We start from the raw sequence: 25,552 nt of genomic DNA on the forward strand, positions 1-25,552 counted from the left end.
ATTGACTTAAGATCGCTGAGAAACATTGAGTAGCTATATAATAATACGAGAAACAAAAACTTTGTACCCCTTTTTACGAAAATTGCGCGGACGGAGGAGTATGCAATTTCGCACACTTATAGTTTACATTATATCATCTGTCATAATTGATACAATTGCAGATAGAAAGTGCTCAGTGAGTAACTAAAAATATCTACTTATATAGCCACTAAAAATGTCTTGAAAAAATCCATTGTTATATAATTTTTTATTTGTACGAGCCGAAAGCTAGAAATATCTCCAAGACTAATCTAGCCCGATTCTCCCCAATTAATAGAATAATTAAAGTTTACAATAACTTATCTGACACTGATATTGATTCATGACACTTTATTTACTTTTAAGAAAAATTATATTTGCGTGCATAGTTGTGATTTGTAATCGTAACAATTTATTTCTATCATTGATCAATACATATCCCTTTAATGAACAATCTGTGTAAATAAATTATAATTTCATCATCAATTATGTCATGTGATAATTTTTAATAACCTTTTTGCTATTTCTTACTATAATTACTATTTAATCTAAACAATGTAATTGTTACTGTTTTATTTGTCGTGTGTATTTGCTATTTTATTCATTATTTTAACCAGACAAATTGTACCTAATGTTGTGTACACCTGTAATGGTAACTGTATTCAAACTGCTGGCTTTGAAATACACAGGCCGAAGACGGGCAGCAAAGTCTTCGGTGCGACAAAGCCAGTCTGCGGTCACCAACCCGCATGCCAAGTGGTGGCTATGGGCAAAACACATGAGTTCGCACCATGTCTGGCGCAAACTTGGGGAGTCCAGCAGTGGACGGCGATAGGCTGAAGTGCTGATGTATCTGTGTCTACATCTATAATATGAGATGATGCAGCATAGCCTTGATTATTCCTCTAATAAGTGGCGTAGTTAACACCGGTACTCGGACTGGACAACAGTGTAATAATAATTATTAATGACAGTATATCGCTGTTGTATCATATCAAATAAATAAATAAATAAATAATGGTGCATTTGTTACAGCAGGCACAATTATAGATGTGCAAAATTAAGTGATTATCAGGTGTTTATGTGGTGTGTACTGTGTGGCTACGGTACTAAAGAATATAGCCACCCCCTCTCTTTACATGGGTGTCGTAAGAGGCACCTAAGGGATAACACACTTCCACAGCTAACACCTTGGAACTTAAAAAGCCGACCGGTGGCGGGATAACCATCCAAATGCTAGCTTTGAAATACACACGCCGAAGACGGGCAGCAGCGTATTCGGTGCGACAAAGCCAGCCCCACCCCCTCTCTTCCCATGGGTGTCGTGAGAGGCGACTAAGGGATAACACACTGCCACAGCTAACACCTTGGAACTTAAAAAGCCGACCGGTGGCGGGATAACCATCCAAATGCTGGCTTTGAAATACACAGGCCGAAGACGGGCAGCAGCGTTTTCGGTGCGACAAACCCAACCCTGCGGTCACCAACCCGCCTGCCCAGCGTGGTGACTATGGGCAAAACACATGAGTTCACGTTATTTTTGGCGTAAACTTGTGGAGGCCTATGTCCAGCAGTGGACTGTATGGGCTGTAATGATGAGGTGTTTATGATAATTACCAGGATTGACTGCCTTATATCCAGAGGATCAGAGAGAAACAATAAACACTAAAAACAAGAATTAGTACAAATGCAAATATTTCTTCTGAGCGGAAATACAAATGTATGACCGTCATTAGTAAGTGATCTTTCACATATCTTAACCAATACAGTACTAAAATTTAAAGTAAATAGGCATATGCAAGTAATAAGATTACATTTTTTAAACATATAATATAGTAAGTTTATAGAGAAGCCGCTGCATTCAGATGGTTCAGGACAAGACGGAGTGTTGAACATTGGAGGAGACCTATGCCCAGAAGTGGACTTTTAAAGTCTGATGGATGGACGATAAATGGATATAAAAGATAACTATAATGTAATATTACTAAGGTCGGAATTTTGGAGTCTCCTTTTGGATAAGTAAAAATTATCTTTACATTACTAATTTGTTTCTAGAAGAATACAGACTATCAAATATCAGACTATGACTCAATAGTCATTTATTTATAAACCTTATTTCGTGCAAAACCTTTATGGATATTTTCCTGCTGTACATAATCAAAAATCACTTTATTCAAATAAACTTGAAAAGCACTTTTGGTAAAATTACATTTTTGTCTTAATTAATACATTATAGTTAAAAGTGACCCACTAATTCAAAATGTAGATTCTGCAAAGAAGAATCGACAATAAATTCAACAATTACTTTTACAAAATGTGTATTGTTATAAAATTAATAAAATCCGAAAAATAACAGTCCTGTACTGATTTTAAACAATACATAAAATGCTTTAGATGGGTTGTTATAGTTCTGTTTTATATAAGTTGTAGTAAATAAAACAATGTGAGACCATTGGTTTACACAGAATAATAGAAATTTAACAATTTGTTTGTAAAATAATTATTAATTCATTTAGATCAATGAAATATTTATAAATATATAACAAAATATAGATTTCTAATCAGAATTGTGTGTTATTTTTATTCCTTTTTCTGATTATTTAATGTTATAGTATAGCTTTAACTTAGGTAGGGCACAGCAGGAAATTTCAGGAATGGAGCAGCCTGACTGCGGTAGTACCTCGACCTTACAGAAGATCACAGCTAACTGTTTTTGAGCCGTGCTGTATTCCTGTTGGTGAGTAAGGTGACCAGAGCGCCCGTGGGGAATCGGGGATAGGTTCGGCAATGTGCTTGCAATGCTTATTTTGTTACAGACGTCTATAAGCTATGGTAATCACTTACCATTAGGTGAGCTGTACACTTGTTTGCCGATCTAGTTATGTATATGAAAAAAAGCTTTAGTAAGACAAAGAAAAATGATCTTACCGTTAGCAGAGTTAAAGAGCTGAGATTCGACAACTTTGTTAGGCCAATATTCTTCAAATTCCGTTCCTGGTGGAAAATAACTTTTAATGTCTGTTAAACTAATCACTGAACAAGTCTCACTGGTAAACAATTCATTCTTTATCCCTTGGACCTTACAACAGAACTTTAAGTAAGATATATCCCAACCTTTTAACTGTTCGGCCTTCAACTTTAAACTGTCCATTTCACCTTCAAAGTAAAATAATGGTACAAGCTTCTGGCCATCTCTAACTGTGTACGGCACCGCAGATTCCTTATTTATCATTATGAAACCACACTTGTCATTGTTTGTTGTACCACTTAACAACTTGTTATAACAAACATCTAAGAAATTGTAGAATTCATAAGCCTCCATTAGTCTCACTACTAAATCCTTCTGCGTAAAGGGGTCACTTCCGAACTGTCCATCACAATACCTGTTGTTAATATCATTCAGTAACCGAGCTTCGATTTCTGTAATGTAGTAGCTTTGTATACAGGTAAAAGAATATAAATCAGCGTGCTGGTAGTTCAGGTACTTGTTGAGAAGTTTGATCTCCACCATCCGGACCGCCACGTACTTCTCTCCAGATCGATATATGTAAGGAATGTGACATTCACCAAGTGTGTCCCAACCAAAGTGACCCTTCCAGCTAGCTTCGTCGGGCACTGGTGTTTTCTTGTCATCGAATTTCGGTCTCGGTTCCGCCGGTATCTGTTGCTGGGTTCCAGGTTTTAGTGTGAGAAACTTCAGCATAACCATATTTTGTCCACCGACAGCCTTTAGGCCCGCGACCGCGACCGGAGCAGCCAGGATTGCTCCGGGCTGCGATCGCGCTGCGGCTACCGAAGCTGCCAGCGCTTTCGATTTGTTGGCTTCCACCATCTTCGCGGCCAGCTCCCTGATCTCGGCTTCATCAGGTTGCTCGGCTTTTATTTTGACATTCGTTGACTCCGTCATTTTGACGTGGAAAATGTTTTTAAGCAAATATTAAGCACTATAATTTTCTATAACTATTAAGTTTCATATCACTTAAGAAGTCCACACCTGGCGCCTACATAGTTCGGCGGCACTTGGGCGGCACACTTTCAAGTAAACATTGGAGCCGACGTTCACATTTTCACAACAACCATATTAACACTTCAACTTCAGTCTTCACTATTTGACAGACATAGAGTAGAATAAATATTAAAAGGAATTGACAGATTAGAGAAAGAGATACCCTACTCCCTAGCGTACGAACAGGTTAATTTACTGTTATCCATAGATATAGTAAAAAAAAGTAGATAATGCGCGGCCTTTGTTGTTAGTGAAGCCACAAAACTCGGCTCCTTCAAGTAAATACACGCGCTCACGCACACATATGCATCAAACTACGCTCATTTTCGTTAGTATGTCACGAGGCTTCATACAGTAACTTTGCTTATAAACTGCCGTCTTGTGTGATTAAATGGTGCAAAAACAATACCAAAGTAAACAAAAAATCTGAAGGAATATCGTTTTACACGTAAGTACATATAAAACTTTAAATTTATTGTTATTCCAAACATAGATATAGTAAAAAAAAGTAGATAATGCGCGGCCTTTGTTGTTAGTGAAGCCACAAAACTCGGCTCCTTCAAGTAAATACACGCGCTCACGCACACATATGCATCAAACTACGCTCATTTTCGTTAGTATGTCACGAGGCTTCATACAGTAACTTTGCTTATAAAATACCGTCTTGTGTGATTAAATGGTGCAAAAACAATACCAAAGTAAACAAAAAATCTGAAGGAATATCGTTTCACACGTAAGTACATATAAAACTTTAAATTTATTGTTATTCTAAAATAATATTGAGGTTATTCGGAACTTATAATTTCAATGTCACGAAATGACGTACCACGGGAGTGTTGCCAGTAGTTCTTCTTTTCAATACCCCAAAATGTGGGTAAGTAAATTATACGCAATCAGAAAAATAATTAAGTAAAAAGTAGACATAGTTATTGTTTTTTTTCTCGTGTTATTTTATGTTACATAAATTGAAAATAAAAAAATCAAAATATATTTATGAATTATTAACTCGTTTGTTTTATGTTTTAACTTTTTACAATTTTTGAGTAAACTAGGTACCCATATTTTACTATCAAATTTCATGGTTTTAGGTTTCCAACGAATATGTTAATAAGAGGTGAATGGGTAGCGGCTGTAAGACTGAGAAAATGACCACGATTATGCTGGCCATGCGCATAAAGTCAATTTAATACGATTAGTGATTGAAAAATATTTGAACATAAGACTACATCATATTAATAAAATGCAAACAATGACGATGACTCTGAGTTCTAAGCGACAAAAATTTTAAAAACTTATACAACATAAAGGATTCTAGGTTTAAGAAAAATAGTTAAAAAAAACCGACTGCAAACTGAAAAGAGATAAACAGAGGGGATAGGAAGTGTCCATTCATACGATTATCTTACGAATATATTTTTTTATTATTCTACCGATTTTTTTTTATTTTTAGTAAATTTATTTAAACTATAAACAGGTTTTTATTTTCACATACCCATTTTACCTATATTAAATTAATTGTTTAATAAAAATTTTAGGGACTTTTTTTAAAAGGTGTCAACACTTCACTCACTCACACATCTTTAAAAAAGTGGCTTCAGTTTTCTGTTCTAGGTGCGTTATCTACCTTTTTTTACTTGATCTATGATTCCAAAATAATATTGAGGTTATTCGGAACTTAAAATTTCAATGTCACGAAATGACGTACCACGGGAGTGTTGCCAGTAGTTCTTTTTTTTCAATACCCCAAAATGTGGGTAAGTAAATTGTACGCAATCAGAAAAATAATTAAGTAAAAAGTAGATATAGTTATTGTTTTTTTTCTCGTGTTATTTTATGTTACATAAATTGAAAATAAAAAAAATCAAAATATATTTATGAATTATTAACTCGTTTGTTTTATGTTTTAACTTTTTACAATTTTTGAGTAAACTAGGTACCCATATTTTACTATCAAATTTCATGGTTTTAGGTTTCCAACGAATATTTTAATAAGAGGTGAATGGGTAGCGGCTGTAAGACTGAGAAAATGACCACGATTATGCTGGCCATGCGCATAAAGTCAATTTAATACGATTAGTGATTGAAAAATATTTGAACATAAGACTACATCATATTAGTAAAATGCAAACAATGACTATGACTTTGAGTTCTAAGCGACAAAAATTTAAAAAACTTATACAACATAAAGGATTCTAGGTTTAAGAAAAATAGTTTAAAAAAAACCGACTGCAAACTGAAAAGAGATAAACAGAGGGGATAGGAAGTGTCCATTCATACGATTATCTTACGAATATATTTTTTTATTATTCTACCGATTTTTTGTTTTATTTTCAGTAAATTTATTTAAAACTATAAACAGGTTTTTATTTTCACATACCCATTTTACCTATATTAAATTAATTGTTTAATAAAAATTTTAGGGACTTTTTTTAAAAGGTGTCAACACTTCACTCACTCACACATCTTTAAAAAAGTGGCTTCAGTTTTCTGTTCTAGGTGCGTTATCTACCTTTTTTTACTTGATCTATGCTGTTATCAGAGATATTTATAATTTATAATTACACAGACATTAATAAAAACACTATATGACAATATTACGAAAAATGGGTTGAATCATTGAATGACCTCAGAAAAAAATATTTTTTCTTTTCGACGCTGCGATTTTGGATACATGAAACCCAAAATTTGTGTTCACGAGGGAAATGTTCAATACCGTTGTAAACAAGTTGTAGTCTCGTGGGGAGTGCGCACGCACTATGTATAGTCTCGTGACAGGGGTCACTGGGTACCGAAGAATTTTAGCGTTGAGCGTAACGCTACAAAGAGCGTAACGCTACAATGAGCTTAACTCTCTACAATGACTCATACTTTTCCGTGCATACCACCATGTCATCGATTTATTAGACGTTGTCACGTCAATAATTTTAGCCTTAGCGTCATGTCGCACCTCTAAAGTAAAACCGTTATTAAACGAAATTATGAAATTTTATAGGAGCCAATATTTGAAAAAGTCACTGTTTTTTTCTCAATAAAATCTGAGTTCAGGATTCTTTAAGACATTTAATGAGATTCTATGATAGATATCTGTTTACATTATGACATGTGATTTAAAAAAGTATTTTTTTTTTTATTTATTTATTTACAGCATTATTTATTTTGATTCTATTTGATATTACAGTAACATTACCATTACAAGCTGTGTGACTTCGTCCGCGTGGAATTTAAAAAAATAATTATTGTTCAGTTCACGGTTATAAAATATGAAAAATTCTAAAATAAAAGTAGCCTAAGTTACTCCTTACTACATCTGCAAGTGAAAGTCCCGTCAAAATCGGCCCACCCGTTTCCGAGGTTAGCCGGTACAAACAGACAGATAGACAAGACAAGACAGAAAAAAGTAAAAAATGTTATTATGGTAGGTATATATGAATACCGTGTATACATCCATATGAATTTAGTAAAAGCGGTTATTTTAATATTACACTCCAAAGCACTTAACACTCCAATTTTATTTATTTGTACAGATTATGGTAGGTATATACAGGTGCCCCTATCTCACCCTAACACTAGTTCATTAACTCTAGTTGTCACTTTCCAAACAACTGGCGCGGCTATCATACCGGTTAACCATTGTGTAGAATACAAAAGATTCAAGTAGGAAGTGTCTTCTTATCTGTTTTCAAAGTCGTACTGCCAGTAAATACGACCAAATCTATTACAATTTTTTAAACTTATGTTTTCAAATAACAGGCTTGTCGTATTTAAACCAAAGTTTGGCGGTGATGACAGGACTAACTTATTGAATTATCGTTAGTTGTATCGTGTCGTATTATCTGTGATCGTATCTTAATTTTTTTTTAAATAAATCCTAGACCGTTGCAGATAGTTTTTTTTTTATTTTTTTTTTCTGGGTTGGCCGTGTTCCCCTCCATAGGCACCTGCGGGTTTATCCATTAATTACCGGACACCCTGTATATAACCTAAACAGTTACAGTGAGGTAACTTTGAAAGTCCATAAATTATTGTGAATTATAAAGAGCTTTTGCAAGTGAATATAAAGTGACAATTAGACGCGCTGTAATAAACCGGAAGTATCTCTTTCCTTTTTTAATTTCATATCTTACTTTAATAATTCATGGCGCTGTTTTTAAAATCTTTCTACTTCTACTATGGCACCACCTCAATTTGCTTTTTTCGATGGACACTTTTACATTTAGGCGGTTCTCCTTCGTTCCAGTTCACCCTTCATAATTTTTCCCTAACGCGCCAAAAGAAGTATATATTCAATTTTTTTTTCGTTTTATATTTTGAATGTTCCTTAGAAGACCCAATATACGGATATAGGAGGGTAAAATAAAATTTATCGAAGTTATTTGAAATAAACTACCAAACTATTTTTATTAATAATATTTTTTTTATTTAAATTATTTCTGAGTTAAGGGAATTAGATTTATCAGAAGTAACAGGCTAAGGCGATAATTCGAACGTCATTTGCGAATTCAAAGTTTACGGAGTATAGGTACAAAACTTCATTCGTAGATAATTTACTTTCTTGAACAAGTTGTTTCATCATATTCAATAATAATAGTTTATTTGCAAGAACATGGTGTTGAATTGTACAATATTAACATTATATATAGTATAGTCCAAATATATATATTTCTTCCGCAACCCTACATCCGAGACCTATCTGCTGATGTTTTTGTAGTTCTTTTTATTTCTAGAGCTGCTTGTCGAGCTTTTTTACGGATGCGATAATTTCTACATTTTACTGCATTCCTTTAACAGCTCGAAAACTGAAAATTTTAAATTGTTTTTTGTTTTTTAATCATTTCTCGCTGTGATTTACCTATTTGATTTTTCGTTTAAGTTTACTTATGTTTTCCAAATATTTATTGAAATTTATTTTGATACAATCGTCATGACAAACTGACGATAAAATTTATTAATTAAAATTTTAAGATTAAGAAAGAAACTTAATTTTAAATTTGGAATAATTTAATTTTTCCGGACTTTAATAAAATTAATATTGGTATCTTAATTTATTTTTATGTATATCATAAAACAATAAGAATAATATGTCAATATAGTCCGGGAACTGTTAACAGCGTACCGAATACATCATCCTCGACTCGATCAATTTTATTGTGTCGGTCAATGGTCTATTAGCGAAGAGTTTCGACCAACACCTTATGAAACTCTCGTTTGACTGTTGGATCAAGGGCCGGATTCAGTGTTGCTTGAAACGGCCCGCATTGTGAGGTTCCCTAGCCTGGAAACTTAAATACCGGCGGCCTGGACCTCAACCTGCCCCCGGAGGTCTATTTTTATATTGTTATTCGTCTTTTATATAAATATATTTAAAAATGTAACAATAAGGAAATATATTAAATAAAATATATAATAATAATAATAATGTGGCTTTATTCCATATATGCCTGAATTACAACAAGATGTACTTGAAGAATCAGTAAAAATATCAACATATCATAATTATCACAGTTATAGAAAATAAATTTGATTTTTGATTATTACTTATACAAATAATGAGTATATGCAATTTTTACATATAGTCCGGTCAATTTAGGCATTTCGAAGCTACATAAATTTAGAACAAGCTGAAGATTTGGTAAAATCGTAAAAAATATAGGTAATATAATAAATAAATAAAATTTAAAAGTCCCCCATCTTTCCCCTATATGCAATTTTTATTAATCAAGGTCAAAGGTAAAAAGAAAATGAGCATTTCGCGATTTTCAGCAAAACGGTAAGTTTTATCATAAAAATACTTTAAGACAAAAATTGTAGTATAATATTATTGTCTGGAAGAAATGGCTAATTAGCCATAAGTCCGCCCATTGTACTTCACTGTCTGTAACTATCTTTATGCTTTGTTTGTAATATTTTTGTGGTGTACAATAAAGTATAAAATAAATTATAAAATTATCTATAAAAATGTATTCACTGTTATTTTTTGGTTTAATTTCACCGTACTATATTTTCATATAATCATGTACAATAATAATTACAATATTTACCAACCATCGATATGATGATATATATATATCGATTGCACAAACACCCAGACCACGGCAAACATATGTACGGTAAATACAAATGTTTATCATGTGCGGGGATCGAACCCACAACCGCCAGCGCAACAGCCACAAACCAGTGCTGTGACCGTTGCGCCAACGTGTCGTCATACCTATATACTATAACATAACTATCACTATTTTACCAATCAATTATAAATAATTAACAATCAGTTCAATAAATTATATTATATTTAAAAGAAAAACACATATAAAGCCGACCGATGGCGGGTTAGCCTTCCAACTGCTGGCTTTGAAATACACAGGCCGAAAACGGGCAGCAGCGTCTTCGGTGCAACTAGGGTTGCCAACTATTTTTGACAAAAAAAAAAAACGTTTATAATGGTTTGAATAGAAAAAAATAAAGTATTTGGAAGAAAAAAAAAGTATTTTTCAAATTTTATGTTTTTATTGCTTTAAAAACGTATTTTTGTGTGCTTTTAGCACATGCTAACAATTTTTTGTTATGTTTAAATGTTTCAAACTTGTTTAACAATCAATATTTAAATTTATATAAATAAAAATTCGTTTCTAATTGAATTTATTGACGCTATATTTCTCTCTTCTCGCTACTTTAGATTCATTACTAAAAAAACCCTTTCAGTGAAAACTTAAGTAGTGGGAACAGAGAGTAAGTAAGATTTTTTTTTTTTATATTTGGTAAGCTATCAGGTGCATTTTTAAGTATATATTGCCATTTTGCAACTGTACTTTTCACTGAAAATTCTTTATCATCATTAGTGATTTTTTTTGTCTTATACATTCGGAATATATATCCTGCATCTTAATATTTAATCCGTCTTGTAATACATATTACTACATACTACTTATTAATAAACTTAAAAAACCGACCGATGCCGGGATAACCATCCAACTGCTTTGCTTTGCAACGGCTTTGAAATACACAGGCCAAAGACAGGCAGCAGCGTCTTCTGTGCGACAAAGCCAGCCCTGCGGTCACCAACCCGCCTGCCCAGCGTGGTCACTATGCAAAAAACATGAGTTCACGCCATTTTTGTGGAGGCCTATGTCCAGTAGTGGACTGCGAAAGGCTGATGTGATTGATTGATTGATTGACACATTCTGTGCATCAACCAACTTGACTTTTTTTTCTGAAATTAAAATATTAAACATTTTAATGGGTTTCTTTACATAAAAAATATAACTTGAATATATGAAAGACTTACGATCGTGAAACTTCTCCCTTATCCGATAGTAAAGCATGAAGTTGAACAAGCTGTTTTTTTAATTTACATTTTTGGTAATACTCCTTACAGTATTCAGCGTGAGTTTTTTTAGTTGTAGATGGTGCATTTACTGCGTTACTAAAAAAAAAAAAATATTTAACATGAAAAAATAGAAATGTATATATAATATATACAGTAAGGTGTTTCTTTTTTTTTCTACTTTTATATTTTCACTCCACACGAAATATTATTCTAACCTCAAATTCTCACCATAGTTTTAAGGTACTCGCAAAATAAATTCGAAATCTTAGTGAATTCTTATTTTTTTAATTAATTCAAAGATAATATTTCGTGTATGTAGCGAAAAATAAAATTTGAAAAAAAAAAGAAAAAGCCCTTATATGAATACATATACATAGATACTTTTGTGTTATATTGTACCTGTCTCCCTTATTTAAATTTTTTTTCATTTTTTGACGTTTCCGATACTCTCTTTGATGCTCTGCATTTGTTTTTGGTGGTTTTTTGGTACTAAAAATGAATAAAAATAGAATTATTAAAGAAAGTATATGTATATAGCCATATACAAATGTTTGGAATTTAGGGCAAAATCTTTTTTCACTTTCTAAAAAAAAACTATTCACTAAACTTTTTTAATATTTTCAATTCAATTTGGATCAAATTGCACACGGTGTACAAATTTAATTAAAATCGGTTAAGTAGTTTAGGAGTCCATCGCGGACAAACAATGTGACGCGTTATTTATATATGTATATTCCGTTTTTTTTGGAAGAGTCTTATTTGGTAAACAAACCCCTGTCAATCGTATTTCACGTTTTTTTCGCATTTATCACTCACTTTCACAACATATTAGCTAACGGACACTTGTAAAACTCCATTTACTATTTATTTCACTAAAAACAAATATCAATTTATGATTTTAAACACATAAAAATTATTAAAATACGGATTTCGAGCGTACAGATAATTAATATTTTCGAAAATTCATTTTAATATCTTTTTTTGTGACGGAAATAGGGGTGTGGTAATATTTTTAGAGGTGAATGAGTATAAGAGAATGAACGGCATGAGCGATAAAATGGGCCGTGTTTTTTACTTATATTTTAAATTTTCACGAATCATAATTTGATAGTAAGTTATAAAACAATGTTACCGTAAAGCGATTTGTTATTATGTTTTAGATATTGTGTTTTGTTTTTTTTTTTTTTTTTTATGTTGAGCGTAAAAAATGCTGACAAAATATTATAAATGTCAATCTTTTATAGTAAAGTGTTTATTTTAAGGGTTTTATTTTATATTATGAATGTTTCTGAATATCAATTTCACTCTGAAAAGGAGATGGGGACTTTTGGGCCAAAATGTAATGAGTAGAGATATTGTTTAAAAAATTGGTCATATTTTTTATTTTAAAATATAAAATATCAGCTCAATTCTGAATCTAGAAGCGGAGAAAATTGAAAAATATAGTTTTCATCAAATTATTTGGGTATCGATTCAACTATAATCGATTACAGAATTCAAAAAGAAAATGTTTGCACTAGTTAATTAACTCAAGATCTTTAGATGCACAATTAAAGCTGTAAACAATAAAGAACATTTAAATAAAGTTACATTAATATCGAAAATATCAATTAATATCTGATAAATCAAAATGATTATCGATTTCGTATCGATTTAAAATAAATCATATTTTTAATGACAGCTTTGACAGCTGACTAACAGTAATACTGTGTTCGTCACTCGTTTCATGTTTACTGTTTTCCGATGCATTCTGAGTCCATTCCTGATATTTATTTATGGTTTCAAGTGTATATCAATATCGGTAAAGAGTTTCCAAACAGTCTTCATTAAATTTAACAAACATTAATGCTACAAGAACTTAGTGATCGGGTTTTTTATAGACATTGTAACATAACCTCACTATTACAAAAAGTCTAATAACTCCACTCTCAGATAGCCAAAATATAGATAATTTTCAGCAAGGAATCAATAAGCCTAAATGCATTATTTTATATCATTTTCATTTCTTTACATTTTGGCCCAAGAATGTATGGAATCGTATCCATCTCCTTTTTAACGCTATCCCATATAATATAAAAGCACATAGCATTGACATAAAAGTTTATTGTAGTTCACAGGAAAATTTTGTGGGACTTTAGTATGAGACTTAGGATTACCAAATGAGAGCTACGTGAGCAACAGTGTTATCAATCCTTTTGTTTACATGTTATAGAGTGTGCCGCCGGCGCAAGGCTTTATATTTATAGTGAATACAAATAATGTGACAATAATATTAATAGGGACAATTTTTTTTTCTAGACACATTTTGTTGTAAATTTTATTTTTGACGTCTTTTTACCGACCATTTTACTTAAACGAAATATAAATTTGTGGCCTTTTATGCTCGATGCTCAATTAATATATTTTTTTTTTTTTTTTTTTCGTAATTCTGTAGCTCTACTAATTCTTAGAAAAAATATTCAATATATTATTAGGTTTTGAAACAATTTTAGCAATATGTTAGCGTTAAATATTTGAACATAAAATGAATTTTACTTTCGTCTATGGCTTATTAATATTGTTCATTCATTTGCTCTTTGTGTCACTTTACTATACTTACAATATTACTCTATTATCTGTGGTCGGAAGTACGCCATATTTGTTTACTATTAGGACTCTTCCAAAAAAATAGAACATATATGTACTAGCGGACCCGGCAGACGTTGTCCTGCCCGGAAAACAGCTACCAAATTTGATGGCTTACATACCGATAGCAGCGCCACCTACCGGGTCCAATTGAGATAAAAACTACCCTATCTTACAAATTGGATCAAATTGTAAGATGCTTAGAAAATTTGATAAAAATTGAATCAGTAGTTTCAGAGTTACATAACAATAGCAGCGCCACCTACCGGGTCCAATTGAGATAAAAACTACCAAATCTTCCAAGCCAGACAAAATTACAGATGCTTACAAAATTTGATAACAATTGGTTCAGTAGTTTCGAAGTTACATACCGATAGCAGCGCCACCTACCTAGTTTATCGCCCACATACATCGTGACATGATATTTTTATTTATATCGATGATAAAGTTATATATTGTACCTCTTTTTTTGATTTCTTTTTCGTTGCTGGAACTCTCTTTGACGCTGTGCATTAGTTTTGGCAACTTTCACGGTTCTAAAATTATAAAACATTATAATATAACTATTAAAATAATAATAATTTAAAGAATAATAATAATAAATAATGTATTGAGAGAGTATAATACATATTATGTACACATTACATTACAGTAATCTATTACTTGTTATAATTGCAAATGCACTAACGCAGTACTCATTTTCCAAAATAGTTGTTTTGAAATAAACGCGATAAACATGAAATATGTTTTTCACACTCAAATTTGTTTTTTAATTAATTCGTATTTAAATCAATCTACAAAACTCGTTTCAGAAATAATTTTTATTATAGTTTTTAAATATATTAACATAATTAAATAATTAAATTATTTTATTTTATTATTAAATTATTTTTTTAATAAATTATTACAATTTTTATTATTACTAAATATATTTTTTTATGTTTTAAATATAAAACTGTTATAATTCAAACTTATACTTATTATGGCTCCCGTGTTAAAATTTTACTTTACTGATTATTAATTTATTACATATAATTTTAATCGCATATTACTTGCACTCATATATATTTTTACCCTGTATAACTATTACTCTTACCTTATCTTGTCATACTTAAATTGTAATTGTGTTCATATTTGTATTAGCATGTAAGTTTATATTATATATGTAAACAAAGTGCGTGACACTTCATTTAAGTTATTAGTTTATTTTGTAATTGTTCTTTGATGGATATTTGATCTGCGAATTGGTTGCTATGGAGCTGTTTTTTCATATTAAAACGATTGTGAGAATTATATTGTAACTGTAAATATTTAAATAATAGTTATTATAAAGAACTGGTAAAGCAATAGCTTTAAATGTTGTTTCTCTTTTCAGAGCAACACAATTATTTGTTTTACTGTTCATAATATACAAAATAAAATAAAATAAAACATTATAAAACAACATTTCTACAGCTTGTTACCAGAAAAGATGGAAAAATTAAAATTCGAATTCATAGTCAAAGCCAGTGAAGATACGAAAACAAATATTATTTGTGTAACTAGAATCACGGATTTAGATGGCCGGACTTTTGTGATCCCAGATAAGTTACAACCTGTAAAATTACATGATGGAATAGTACATACTCAAATATTTCAGAAAGTAAAGTCCACATTACAAAAACGGCATGAGAAACGACAGGTATGGATATCCATGAATCCGGAGATGAAAGCGGCTTATTGTGATGAAGATGGAAATAAACAATTTATGGGATACATACTGGAGGAACAAACAATACCACAAACTACAACAGGGTTTTCAGAAGAATCTCTAGCAAAAATCATAGAAAACTTCGCTGAAATGAAGAAAGATTTAGTAAAACCCTTTAATATGGGGAAAGTGGTAGAAAAATTTGTAATAGAAAAATTTAATAGCAAGATTACCAATGTGTCGCAGTGGATGACTACCTTTGAATCGGAATGTACCCGTATAGGAATAGAAGAAGATATCAAAAAAATTGAAATTTTTAGGTTATTTTTAGAAGATTCTTGTTTAGACTGGTATAGTTCCATGCTTATAAAGCATACAATAAATTCAGAATGGGCAATGTGGAAAAAGAAATTTTGTGAAACATATGCGGATAAAGGTTGGTCGCCGATCAGGTATGCAATGCTATTTAAATACAGAGAAGGCTCATTACTGGAGTATGCATTAAAGAAAGAGAGACTACTATTAGAAATAAATAAGTCCATAAATAAACTCACTATAATTGATCTGATTGCCACCGGATTACCGAACTTTATTGCAGATATGATTGATAGGAATAGTTTAAAGGAAACTGAAGACTTATTTAATAACTTAAGAAGCTTAGAGCATATGGTACAAAAAAAAGTATTTCATAAAAAAATAGAAACTTCGAAAAATAAAACTATAGAGAAAAATGTGAAGCCCTTGGTTAGCCCATGTAAAATTTGTGAAAAAGAGAATAAAGGTATACGTTACCATCCTGAATCCCTATGTTGGTTCAAAAATAAAAATAACGATAATCCAAAACAAGCTCAAATAAGGAGTGTTAACAATTCTGAATTAGAGGTAGAATTAAATGAAATCGATCAAAAAAACTAATAGTGCCGCCATTAATAAAAATTAAATTACTAATTAATGACACTGTAGAAACATTAGGAATATATGATTCAGGATCTAATGTGTCTTTAATTAATTCAAGGTTATTATCTTTGAAAAAAATAAATACTTATGATAAAAATGCAGGTTTAAAAACTATTAATGGCGTAAAAAAATCAATAGGAATGGTAAATCTAAAAATTAAAATTTTTGAAATAGAAAAACATGTTAATGTTTTTGTTATAGATGAAAACAACTTCGACTATGATTTTCTTGTTGGGTTAGACTGTATACAACAATATCATTTAACTCAAAATGAGAATTTATGTATAACTCAAAATGCTATCAGCAATAATAATAAAGACTACATAAAAGATAAAGAAAAGCAATCTAATAGCACTAAAGAAATTCCTGGCAGTTCAGGTAGTGCTATAGAGAATAAAGAAGGTAAATCTTATGAAAAAAAAGGTGTAAATATTACAAAAAAATATGAAAAAGAAACTATAAATAATGAGTATAAAATAAACTTTAATGAAAATATAATAGTCGATAATTTTGATATTTCATTAAATAATTTAGACAATAAAAAAAAAATATGAAATTGATAAATTGATACGCAAATATAATTCAGTATTTGCTAAAGACAAATATGATATAGGTACTGTAAAAGGCTATGAAGCCCATATTGATTTGTTAATAGATAAATACTGTAGTAAAAGACCGTATAGATGTTCTGTTGAGGATATGAAAGAAATTGAACATCAAATATCAAAACTGCTAAAACATAATTTAATTGAGGAGTCATATAGCCCTTTTGCCGCTCCGGTAACACTAGCATTTAAAAAAGAAGAAGGAAGGAGATCGAGGCTTTGTATAGATTTTCGCGAATTAAATAAAATTATAGTTCCCCAATCGCAACCATTTCCGCTAATCGAGGATCTAATGGTTAAAACAAGGAAATGTAAATTTTTTTCAACATTCGATATAAACTCAGCGTTCTGGTCAATACCTCTTAAAATTGAAGATAGACATAAAACTGCATTTGTTACTCAAGAGGCACACTTCCAATGGACTTGCTTACCTTTTGGTTTAAAAACTGCTCCCGCTATTTTTCAAAGAATATTAAGTAGCATTATAAGAAAATATAATCTGTCAAATTTTACTGTTAATTACATTGATGATATTTTAGTATTTTCTGAAACATTCGAAAAACACATTGAGCACATATCTTTGTTATTGGAAGCAATTTTAAAAGAAGGTTTTAAATTAAAATTCACGAAATGTAATTTTGCACAGGACTCTGTAAAATATCTAGGACACATAATAAAAAACAATACTGTCACTCCATTAAAAGATAATTTGATTGCTATAAAAGAATTTCCAACTCCAAAAACACAAAAAAACGTACGACAATTTTTAGGAAAAATTAATTTCTATGGAAAATATGTGCCAAATGTTTCAATTATACTGGACCCTTTACATAATTTATTAAGAAAAGGAGAAAAATTTGTTTGGTCAGATAAATGCCAAGAATCTTTTGATACTATAAAAAGATTACTTTGCTCAAAACCTATTCTAGCCATCTTTGATCCAGATTTGCCAATACATATATATACAGATGCTAGCATACAAGGCGTAGGTGCGATTTTAAAACAAATTCAACCCAATGGTGATGAAAAACCTTGTGCATTCTTTTCAAAAAAATTAAATGACTCCCAAAAAAAGAAAAAAGCAATATATCTTGAGTGCTTAGCAATAAAAGAGGCAGTAAAATACTGGCAGCACTGGCTTATGGGAAAAACATTCACGGTTTATTCAGATCACAAACCTTTAGAAAAAATGAATATTAAAGCCAGAACGGACGAAGAACTAGGAGATTTAACATATTATTTGTCGCAGTTCGATTTTAAAATAATATATTCTCCAGGCAAATATAATATAGAGGCAGATACTCTAAGCAGAAACCCAGTGTTAGAATCGTATGAAAATAAAGATAGTAGTTTAAAAATAGTAAATTTTGTAAAATTAGAAGACATACGAAATGATCAAGATGAAAATGAAAAAATAAAACAAAATATAAATAAACTTATTTTAAAAAATAATATATATTATAAAAAGATAGGAAAAAATGAAAAGATTGTATTAACTGAGGAATTTAGTAAAAATATTATAAAACATGTACATCACTACTACTGTCACATAGGCAGACAACAAATGGAAAACAAGATTAAACCATTTTATCACGCCAAAAATTTATTGGACAATATAAAAAAAGTTTGCGAAAATTGTGATGTCTGTATAAAAAATAAATCTAGAGGAAAATACAAGTTTGGATTAATGTCTCACTTAGGTCCCGCTACTTATCCGTTTGAAATAGTGTCTATAGATACCATAGGGGGATTTGGTGGTACTCGTTCAACCAAAAAATATTTACATCTTCTAGTAGATCACTTCACTCGTTACGCCTATATTTTGACATCCAAAACCCAAAGTGCGAATGATTTTATAAAACTGGTCCAAAAAGTAACAAAAGATTATAAAATTGACATGATTTTATCAGATCAATATCCAGGCATAAATTCAAAAGATTTTAAAAAGTTTTTAGAAAAAGAAAATATACCTATAGTTTTCACTGCAGTAAATGCACCATTTTCAAACGGATTAAATGAAAGGTTAAACCAAACGTTGGTTAATAAAATTCGTTGCAAGATTAATGAAAGGAAGGGCAAAATTGCTTGGACAACTATTGCTCACGAATGCACAGAAAAATATAACGAAACTGAACATGGTGTAACAAGGTTCTCTCCAAAATATTTATTGGAGGGAAAAAAATTTGACGTTCTACCAGATGAACTGAAGAAAAATACAACACATAATTGTCTTTTGCAAGACCGAAAAATTGCCTTAGAAAATAGTATAAAATCACACAATTATAATAAAAAAAGATTTGATAAAAACAGAAAACATCATGAACTAAAAGTAGGAGATTATGTATACGTTGAAAACGGAAACCAATTAAACCGAAAAAAACTTGATGAATTGAGAATAGGACCTTATGAAATTGTAGACAAAATATCCAATTCAATTTATAAAGTAGACACGGGTCACAAAAAGGCAGAATCAAACCTCTTCCATATTACAAAACTTATTCCAGTAGTAAAGTATGACACTAAAACTTTGTAATTTAGAAAAAAAAGGGGGGGGGGGGAGATGTAAACAAAGTGCGTGACACTTCATTTAAGTTATTAGTTTATTTTGTAATTGTTCTTTGATGGATATTTGATCTGCGAATTGGTTGCTATGGAGCTGTTTTTTCATATTAAAACGATTGTGAGAATTATATTGTAACTGTAAATATTTAAATAATAGTTATTATAAAGAACTGGTAAAGCAATAGCTTTAAATGTTGTTTCTCTTTTCAGAGCAACACAATTATTTGTTTTACTGTTCATAATATACAAAAATAAAATAAAATAAAACATTATATATAAAAAAAACTGTGAACAGAGACAAAATATACATCCTCTCCTAAATCAAAAGATTATACCATGTGAAATATTAATTACCGATTGGCTACAATCTCAAATTAAACTAATTAATTCCTACATCTTTACCTGTAAAACTAGACTCATTAACATGTTATTACCATTATTGTTACGACTTTATTATACTTAGTCTTAAGATCACACTTTATTCTATGTACCTCTTATACTTTATATTGGTTCTACTTTTATCCTGTATACTCATCTCATCAAAAGGAATTGTAACATATATTTTACAAGTATTCATCAATTAAACATCGGAGTTGGGCGAACAGAAACCTTTAAGAGCCATTTCACAATTTTACGCTCTGCAAGTTTAGGTAAATTTGGTCGCATCGCGCGAGTCGTACGAGCCGCGCGATCTTTGTGCTAGTAAGTATAGTGTGACAACCAAAAGACCATCTTGATCATTTTCTAATGTATAATAAAAATTAATAACTATGGTATAAAATGTTTTTTACATAATTAATTTGTTAAACATTTCAAGTATGTTATATAACAACAGTCAATAAATTTAAAATAAAAATAAAAATCAATTTTATGAAACAATTTTTTTTAAATTGATTTAGTTTTTTCAGTTTACGAATGAATCTAATATTTACGATATGAATAAAATAGCATTTTATGACATCGACACCGACAAACATATTAATTAACAAATAACAAGACAAACAGATTGAAATGCCTATTTGTATTGATAATGTGAGAAAAGAAAATTAAATTATATATTTGTTTAGAGAAATTATCATTATATTATTTTACAGTCATTTTCGTAATATGTTTATTATATTTATATTTTATTATGAAAGTATCAAATGCGGTTTATCCGCTATAACAACAGGCGCTTGGCGCGTGTGAGCGAAAGAGACGACTGCGCAGACTTTGGCGTGGACCTTACCTCTAAGAGCGCTAGCGCTCGACTGATTTACTGGGCTTGATGTGTGGTAATATATACTATCTTTTTATTATTTAATATAAAATGTATTAAAAACGATTACATCTTTTAGTTTTTTTTTTTTTTTTTGTATTCCTTAATGATGTAAGTTTACTTTGATGAAGATAGTTCGTTAAAATTTCTTAGTTTTCTAAGAAAAATATCGCTTTTAAAATTGTACTTATTTGGAAAATATTCGTAACTTTTTTTTTTTATTGATTAATACAGATACAAATGGAATAAAACTCTGTTCTATTATTCAACAAAATTATATTCCACATATTACGTATTTTTTTTTAAATGGTTTCAAAGTAGAGGTTATTGAAAAGTAGGACTTCAAAGTATACATTGCGACCGTTTACCCAGGGAGGAGGCTGATGAAAAGGTTAATAATTTTATACACATAATATAAATCAAAATTCTGATCTGACTATCGACTACAACAAAGGTTGCTCTATTATATTTCAAGAATATAAATTACATTATTGCATCCAACACTGAGATTAACGACGTCAAAATATTACAATTTCGCGGATTGTTATCAATTTTTGTGAAATGGCTCTTAAACAAAAAACGTATTTTTAATAAGTTAAAATCTGTAAATATATTTTCTACGTATATATCTCCTTGAGATGTAATTTTTTATTATACAATATAAACCATGTACATTAACTTATATTTATAAACTAATAATTACGTATTTAGTTTTGCGCTGATTATTATTATTTATTTTATAATTTTCCACTATTATCACTGACAGTTTCTTTTCGATCATTTATTAGTTCACTTGCCATTGTTACTATATTTAATATCGATTTGAAAACTATACGAAAATAGACGTGTCTAGTAATTAATATTATTTAGAAAGTCATTTCAACATCTTTTTTATAAGATAAATATTTTCTTAGTCATTTAAAAAGTCAATGTGATGAGCAATGTGATACTTAAACCGTAAGAAAAATATATAACGGAAGTGGCGTATTATCAGTCACACGACTGATAATATGACGTTTGTAAAACTAAAATATTACTAGTAAACTTTTTTTAAAATTATTTATGTAATTTTATACAATCGACAAAAATAAATAGACATGTTTTTTATTTCACTTAATATTTTGAATTATTATTATTATTATTATTATTATTGTTGTTTTGTTTGATTTATTTTATTTTACGGTAGGTATTTGTTATTTTCTAAAATACTAAATTTCCTAAATACTTTTATGTAGTTAATTAAAAACCAGACAACAAAATTAAAAAAAAAAACAAAAACTAGAAAATATATATAAAATTCAACATTTTTTTTACCTGGTGTCCCATGACACCACATAATTTTTTTCTTACGGTTTTAGTCTCACATTTTTGTCAGTTCGGTCGCCCAGCCAAATGTCAAGCCTGCCGTAAGGAACTTCGTTCCAAAAAAAACTCAACAATAATAAAAGAAAGTTAAGGTAGCAAAATATCGAGGAAACAAAAATTTACATCTTAACATTAGGTACATTGCAAACTATTGATTGAGAATTTCGCTTGTTACATCTCACTACTGGGCATAGAATTCTTGTTTTTTCTTCTAGTCCATGGGCTCACTTGACTAGTACCCATGCCTTTCTTTGTTTATTTATTATTAATATACTAAGTGTCTGTATGTAACTACGTAAGAACCAAACTGACAATTACTAATTTTTCGAGCACAGGCCTCTTTTAAGAGGAGTTTTATACGTATAACGCTGTTCGTTAAGCCAGTACGGTATGGTGTTTATAAAGAAAGTTCCAAAGTCATGGTAATAGGTAATAAGATATGGTCAATATTCTCACTTGAAGCCTGTTGTGCTGTCCGTACTCCTCAAGAGAAGCGTGGGCTGCTGGCCCATCGCCATTTGTATTGTGGTATCGGGAACCTGTAATAAACAATATCAAAACACTTAACCTCGCGGAAATAAGAAAATGAATATATGTATATACTAAACTAACTGAAAAGTTGTCTTATTTTTAAACATACATAAAAATAGAAAAAAAAACGATAAAAATAGAAAGTGTTTAAAAAAATTTAACGAAGGATTTTGCGTTTTCACTCTGTGGTAAGTACAAGTAAGCTTCTATTATGGTAATCATAGGCCATACAGATCTTTGCCGTTGTCTGGGCATTCGTGCTTGTGGATTCTCTGTGTTTCGTATTTACGTATACGAAAGAGACAATAAACAATTTGAATATTTAATTAAGAAAATATTCCCCACAATATAATATAGTTTAGTCAATCAATACTAATATGATAAAGCTGAAAAGAGCAATGTTTGTTTGTTTGTTTGTTTAAGCGCGGTAATCTAAGAAGGTACTCTGGTTCGAATTGAATTTTTATTTTTGTGTGAGATAGCCCTTTAGCCATAAGCCAGATAGCCCAACCGACAAAGAGTATAGGCTATTTCTTCCTTCAAATTAACGTGTGTAACCGCGGGGTACAGCTAGTAACAATATAAAGTTATTTAAAAATATATTAAATTAATTAATAAATATATTAAATTAATTAATAAATATAATAAATTAATTTCAAATCAAAGACCACGTTGTATGCAATATATAAATGATACGAATATAATTTAGACAATGAAACCATTGCTTTGGATATTATCGCGGGAGCAATTCCCGTGAACCATGGTTACTGTAGTGTCCGAAACGTCGGGCATCTAAAAAAACTTAAAAAACTTAATGATAGTTGAGACAAATTGATTCAGAGAGTTTGACATAGAGAGAATCATTTGACCAATCTGTACTGTGTTTATTTAAGCGATCTTATTGATCACATGTAGGGATGCCAACTCTGTGTACCAAAAATTTTATTTTTAATATTATGAATAGGTACATACAGTGAGAAAAAAGTTTTCAAGAGAGGTTTTACAGATAGAGTCGAGAATCGCTGTAGAATTGGCAACCCCTACATCAATACCTCTGTATATTGTGATGTGTGACGATAGCGTGTGTGATCAAGTGCTGTGTGATCAGTGTGCGTCCTTTTTTTGGAACTAGTAAGCTATTGGCCCTAGCGGCTTGCGTGAGTGAGTGAGTGCGTGCGTGCGTGCGTGTGCGTGTCTGTGCGTGAGCGTGCGTGTGCGCATACTTGTGCGTATCTATGCGTTTCAGTGTGTCTCTGCGTGTGCGTGTGCGTGTCACTCACCAGTCCACTCTCTGCCCCCAGTGGCGGCGCGGGCGGTGCCTTCGTCCATTGACGTCCCCCTGATACCGAACCTGAAAGAGAACAACATTCAATTATACATTTATACTCTCGTTAATTATATTTTGTAATTGACTTAAGATCACTGAGAAACATTGAGTATCTAAATTGTCCAACACTATTTGACATAAATGTTTAAAGTCAGTCTCAAATAAATTATCAAGGAGTGAACACGTGTTTTATTCGTCAAAATATACAAACCGTTCTGCTATACGAAATTGAACCTTAAACTAAAGAACATATGGTCCATAACGAGCCGAATTGAAGAAGCGAACGGTCAGTGCAGTCGGCCGCGTGAATACAAAAGAAGCCAACATTCCTTTGATACGGAATTGCATCGGTTAAAGTAAACAACTTTTTTTGTATGAAGTTTTACTTGTGATTTGTAAAGTTATTTTTATTAATTACAATGGCCTCTCCTACTGTGGAACAAAATAGATTATTATCTGCTTTAGAAGATGTGGCGAATATGATTCAGAAGGCTCAAACAAATATTAAAAAGTGTCCGAAACAAAGATTAACCGAAGGATATATAAAAACAAGATTAAAAACTATCGATGAGTACTGGGAGACATTTAAAGAAACACATAAAAACCTTTTGAAGTGTACGCCACGAGAACAAAGGGGAGTTTTACCTTACTTTCTAAATGAAGAATATTACTCGTACGAAGATTTGTATATTTGTTTGAAAGGTGATTTAACAGATTTACTATCGAATATGGATTCCAAACCGAAAATTTTTGAAGAATCTAATTCGTCAAATTTATTACAAAATGCGCAGTCATCATTTGCTAAATTACCGAGGATTCAGTTACCAACGTTTTCTGGTAAATATGAAGACTGGCCCACATATCAAGACTTGTTTTTGGCGCTTGTACATAACACAACAATTAATGATGTGCAAAAGCTTCACTACTTAAAAACTAGTGTGACTGGAGAAGCAGACATGTTATTACGACACATTAAAATTACACAAGACAATTATAAAGGTGCATGGGAATTACTTAAAGCGCGCTTCGGAAATAAGAAAATGATTGTTTTTTCAATTTTAAAAAGATTATTTGGCCAGAAGAAAGTTTCGCATCAGTTAGCTTATCAAATTAAGAATCTTCTAGACACAACTACGGAATGTATAAGTAGTTTGAAAAATTTAAATATTTGTACAGATACATGGGATCCTATTTTGATATTTATAGTGGGACAGAAATTGGACTTAGAGTCATTAAAAGAATGGGAAGAATATTCGTATAAGAAGAACAGTGATGAAATGCCTT

At 30.9% G+C, this 25,552-nt stretch overlaps 2 protein-coding genes across 2 annotated transcripts in view; both read right to left on the minus strand.

Moving 5' to 3' along the window:
- LOC123667002 overlaps nt 1-25,552 on the minus strand; it is a 37,361-nt gene that overhangs the window by 6,895 nt on the left and 4,914 nt on the right. Inside the window, exons 2-6 of the mRNA XM_045601010.1 lie at nt 24,222-24,292; nt 22,867-22,949; nt 14,435-14,509; nt 11,748-11,837; nt 11,307-11,444 (exon numbers count right to left, since the gene is read on the minus strand). Coding sequence (XP_045456966.1) covers nt 11,307-11,444; nt 11,748-11,837; nt 14,435-14,509; nt 22,867-22,949; nt 24,222-24,292 — 457 coding nt within the window. The remainder of the gene's footprint in view (nt 1-11,306; nt 11,445-11,747; nt 11,838-14,434; nt 14,510-22,866; nt 22,950-24,221; nt 24,293-25,552) is intronic.
- Nucleotides 11,161-25,552, minus strand: part of LOC123667003 — a 48,958-nt gene continuing 34,566 nt past the window's right edge. The window contains exon 7 of the mRNA XM_045601011.1: nt 11,161-11,231. The gene's annotated coding sequence lies outside the window, so the exon portion shown is untranslated. The remainder of the gene's footprint in view (nt 11,232-25,552) is intronic.

The sequence above is a fragment of the Melitaea cinxia genome, chromosome 27 (genome assembly GCF_905220565.1).
Source record: "Melitaea cinxia chromosome 27, ilMelCinx1.1, whole genome shotgun sequence".
Taxonomy (NCBI): Eukaryota; Metazoa; Arthropoda; class Insecta; order Lepidoptera; family Nymphalidae; genus Melitaea; species Melitaea cinxia.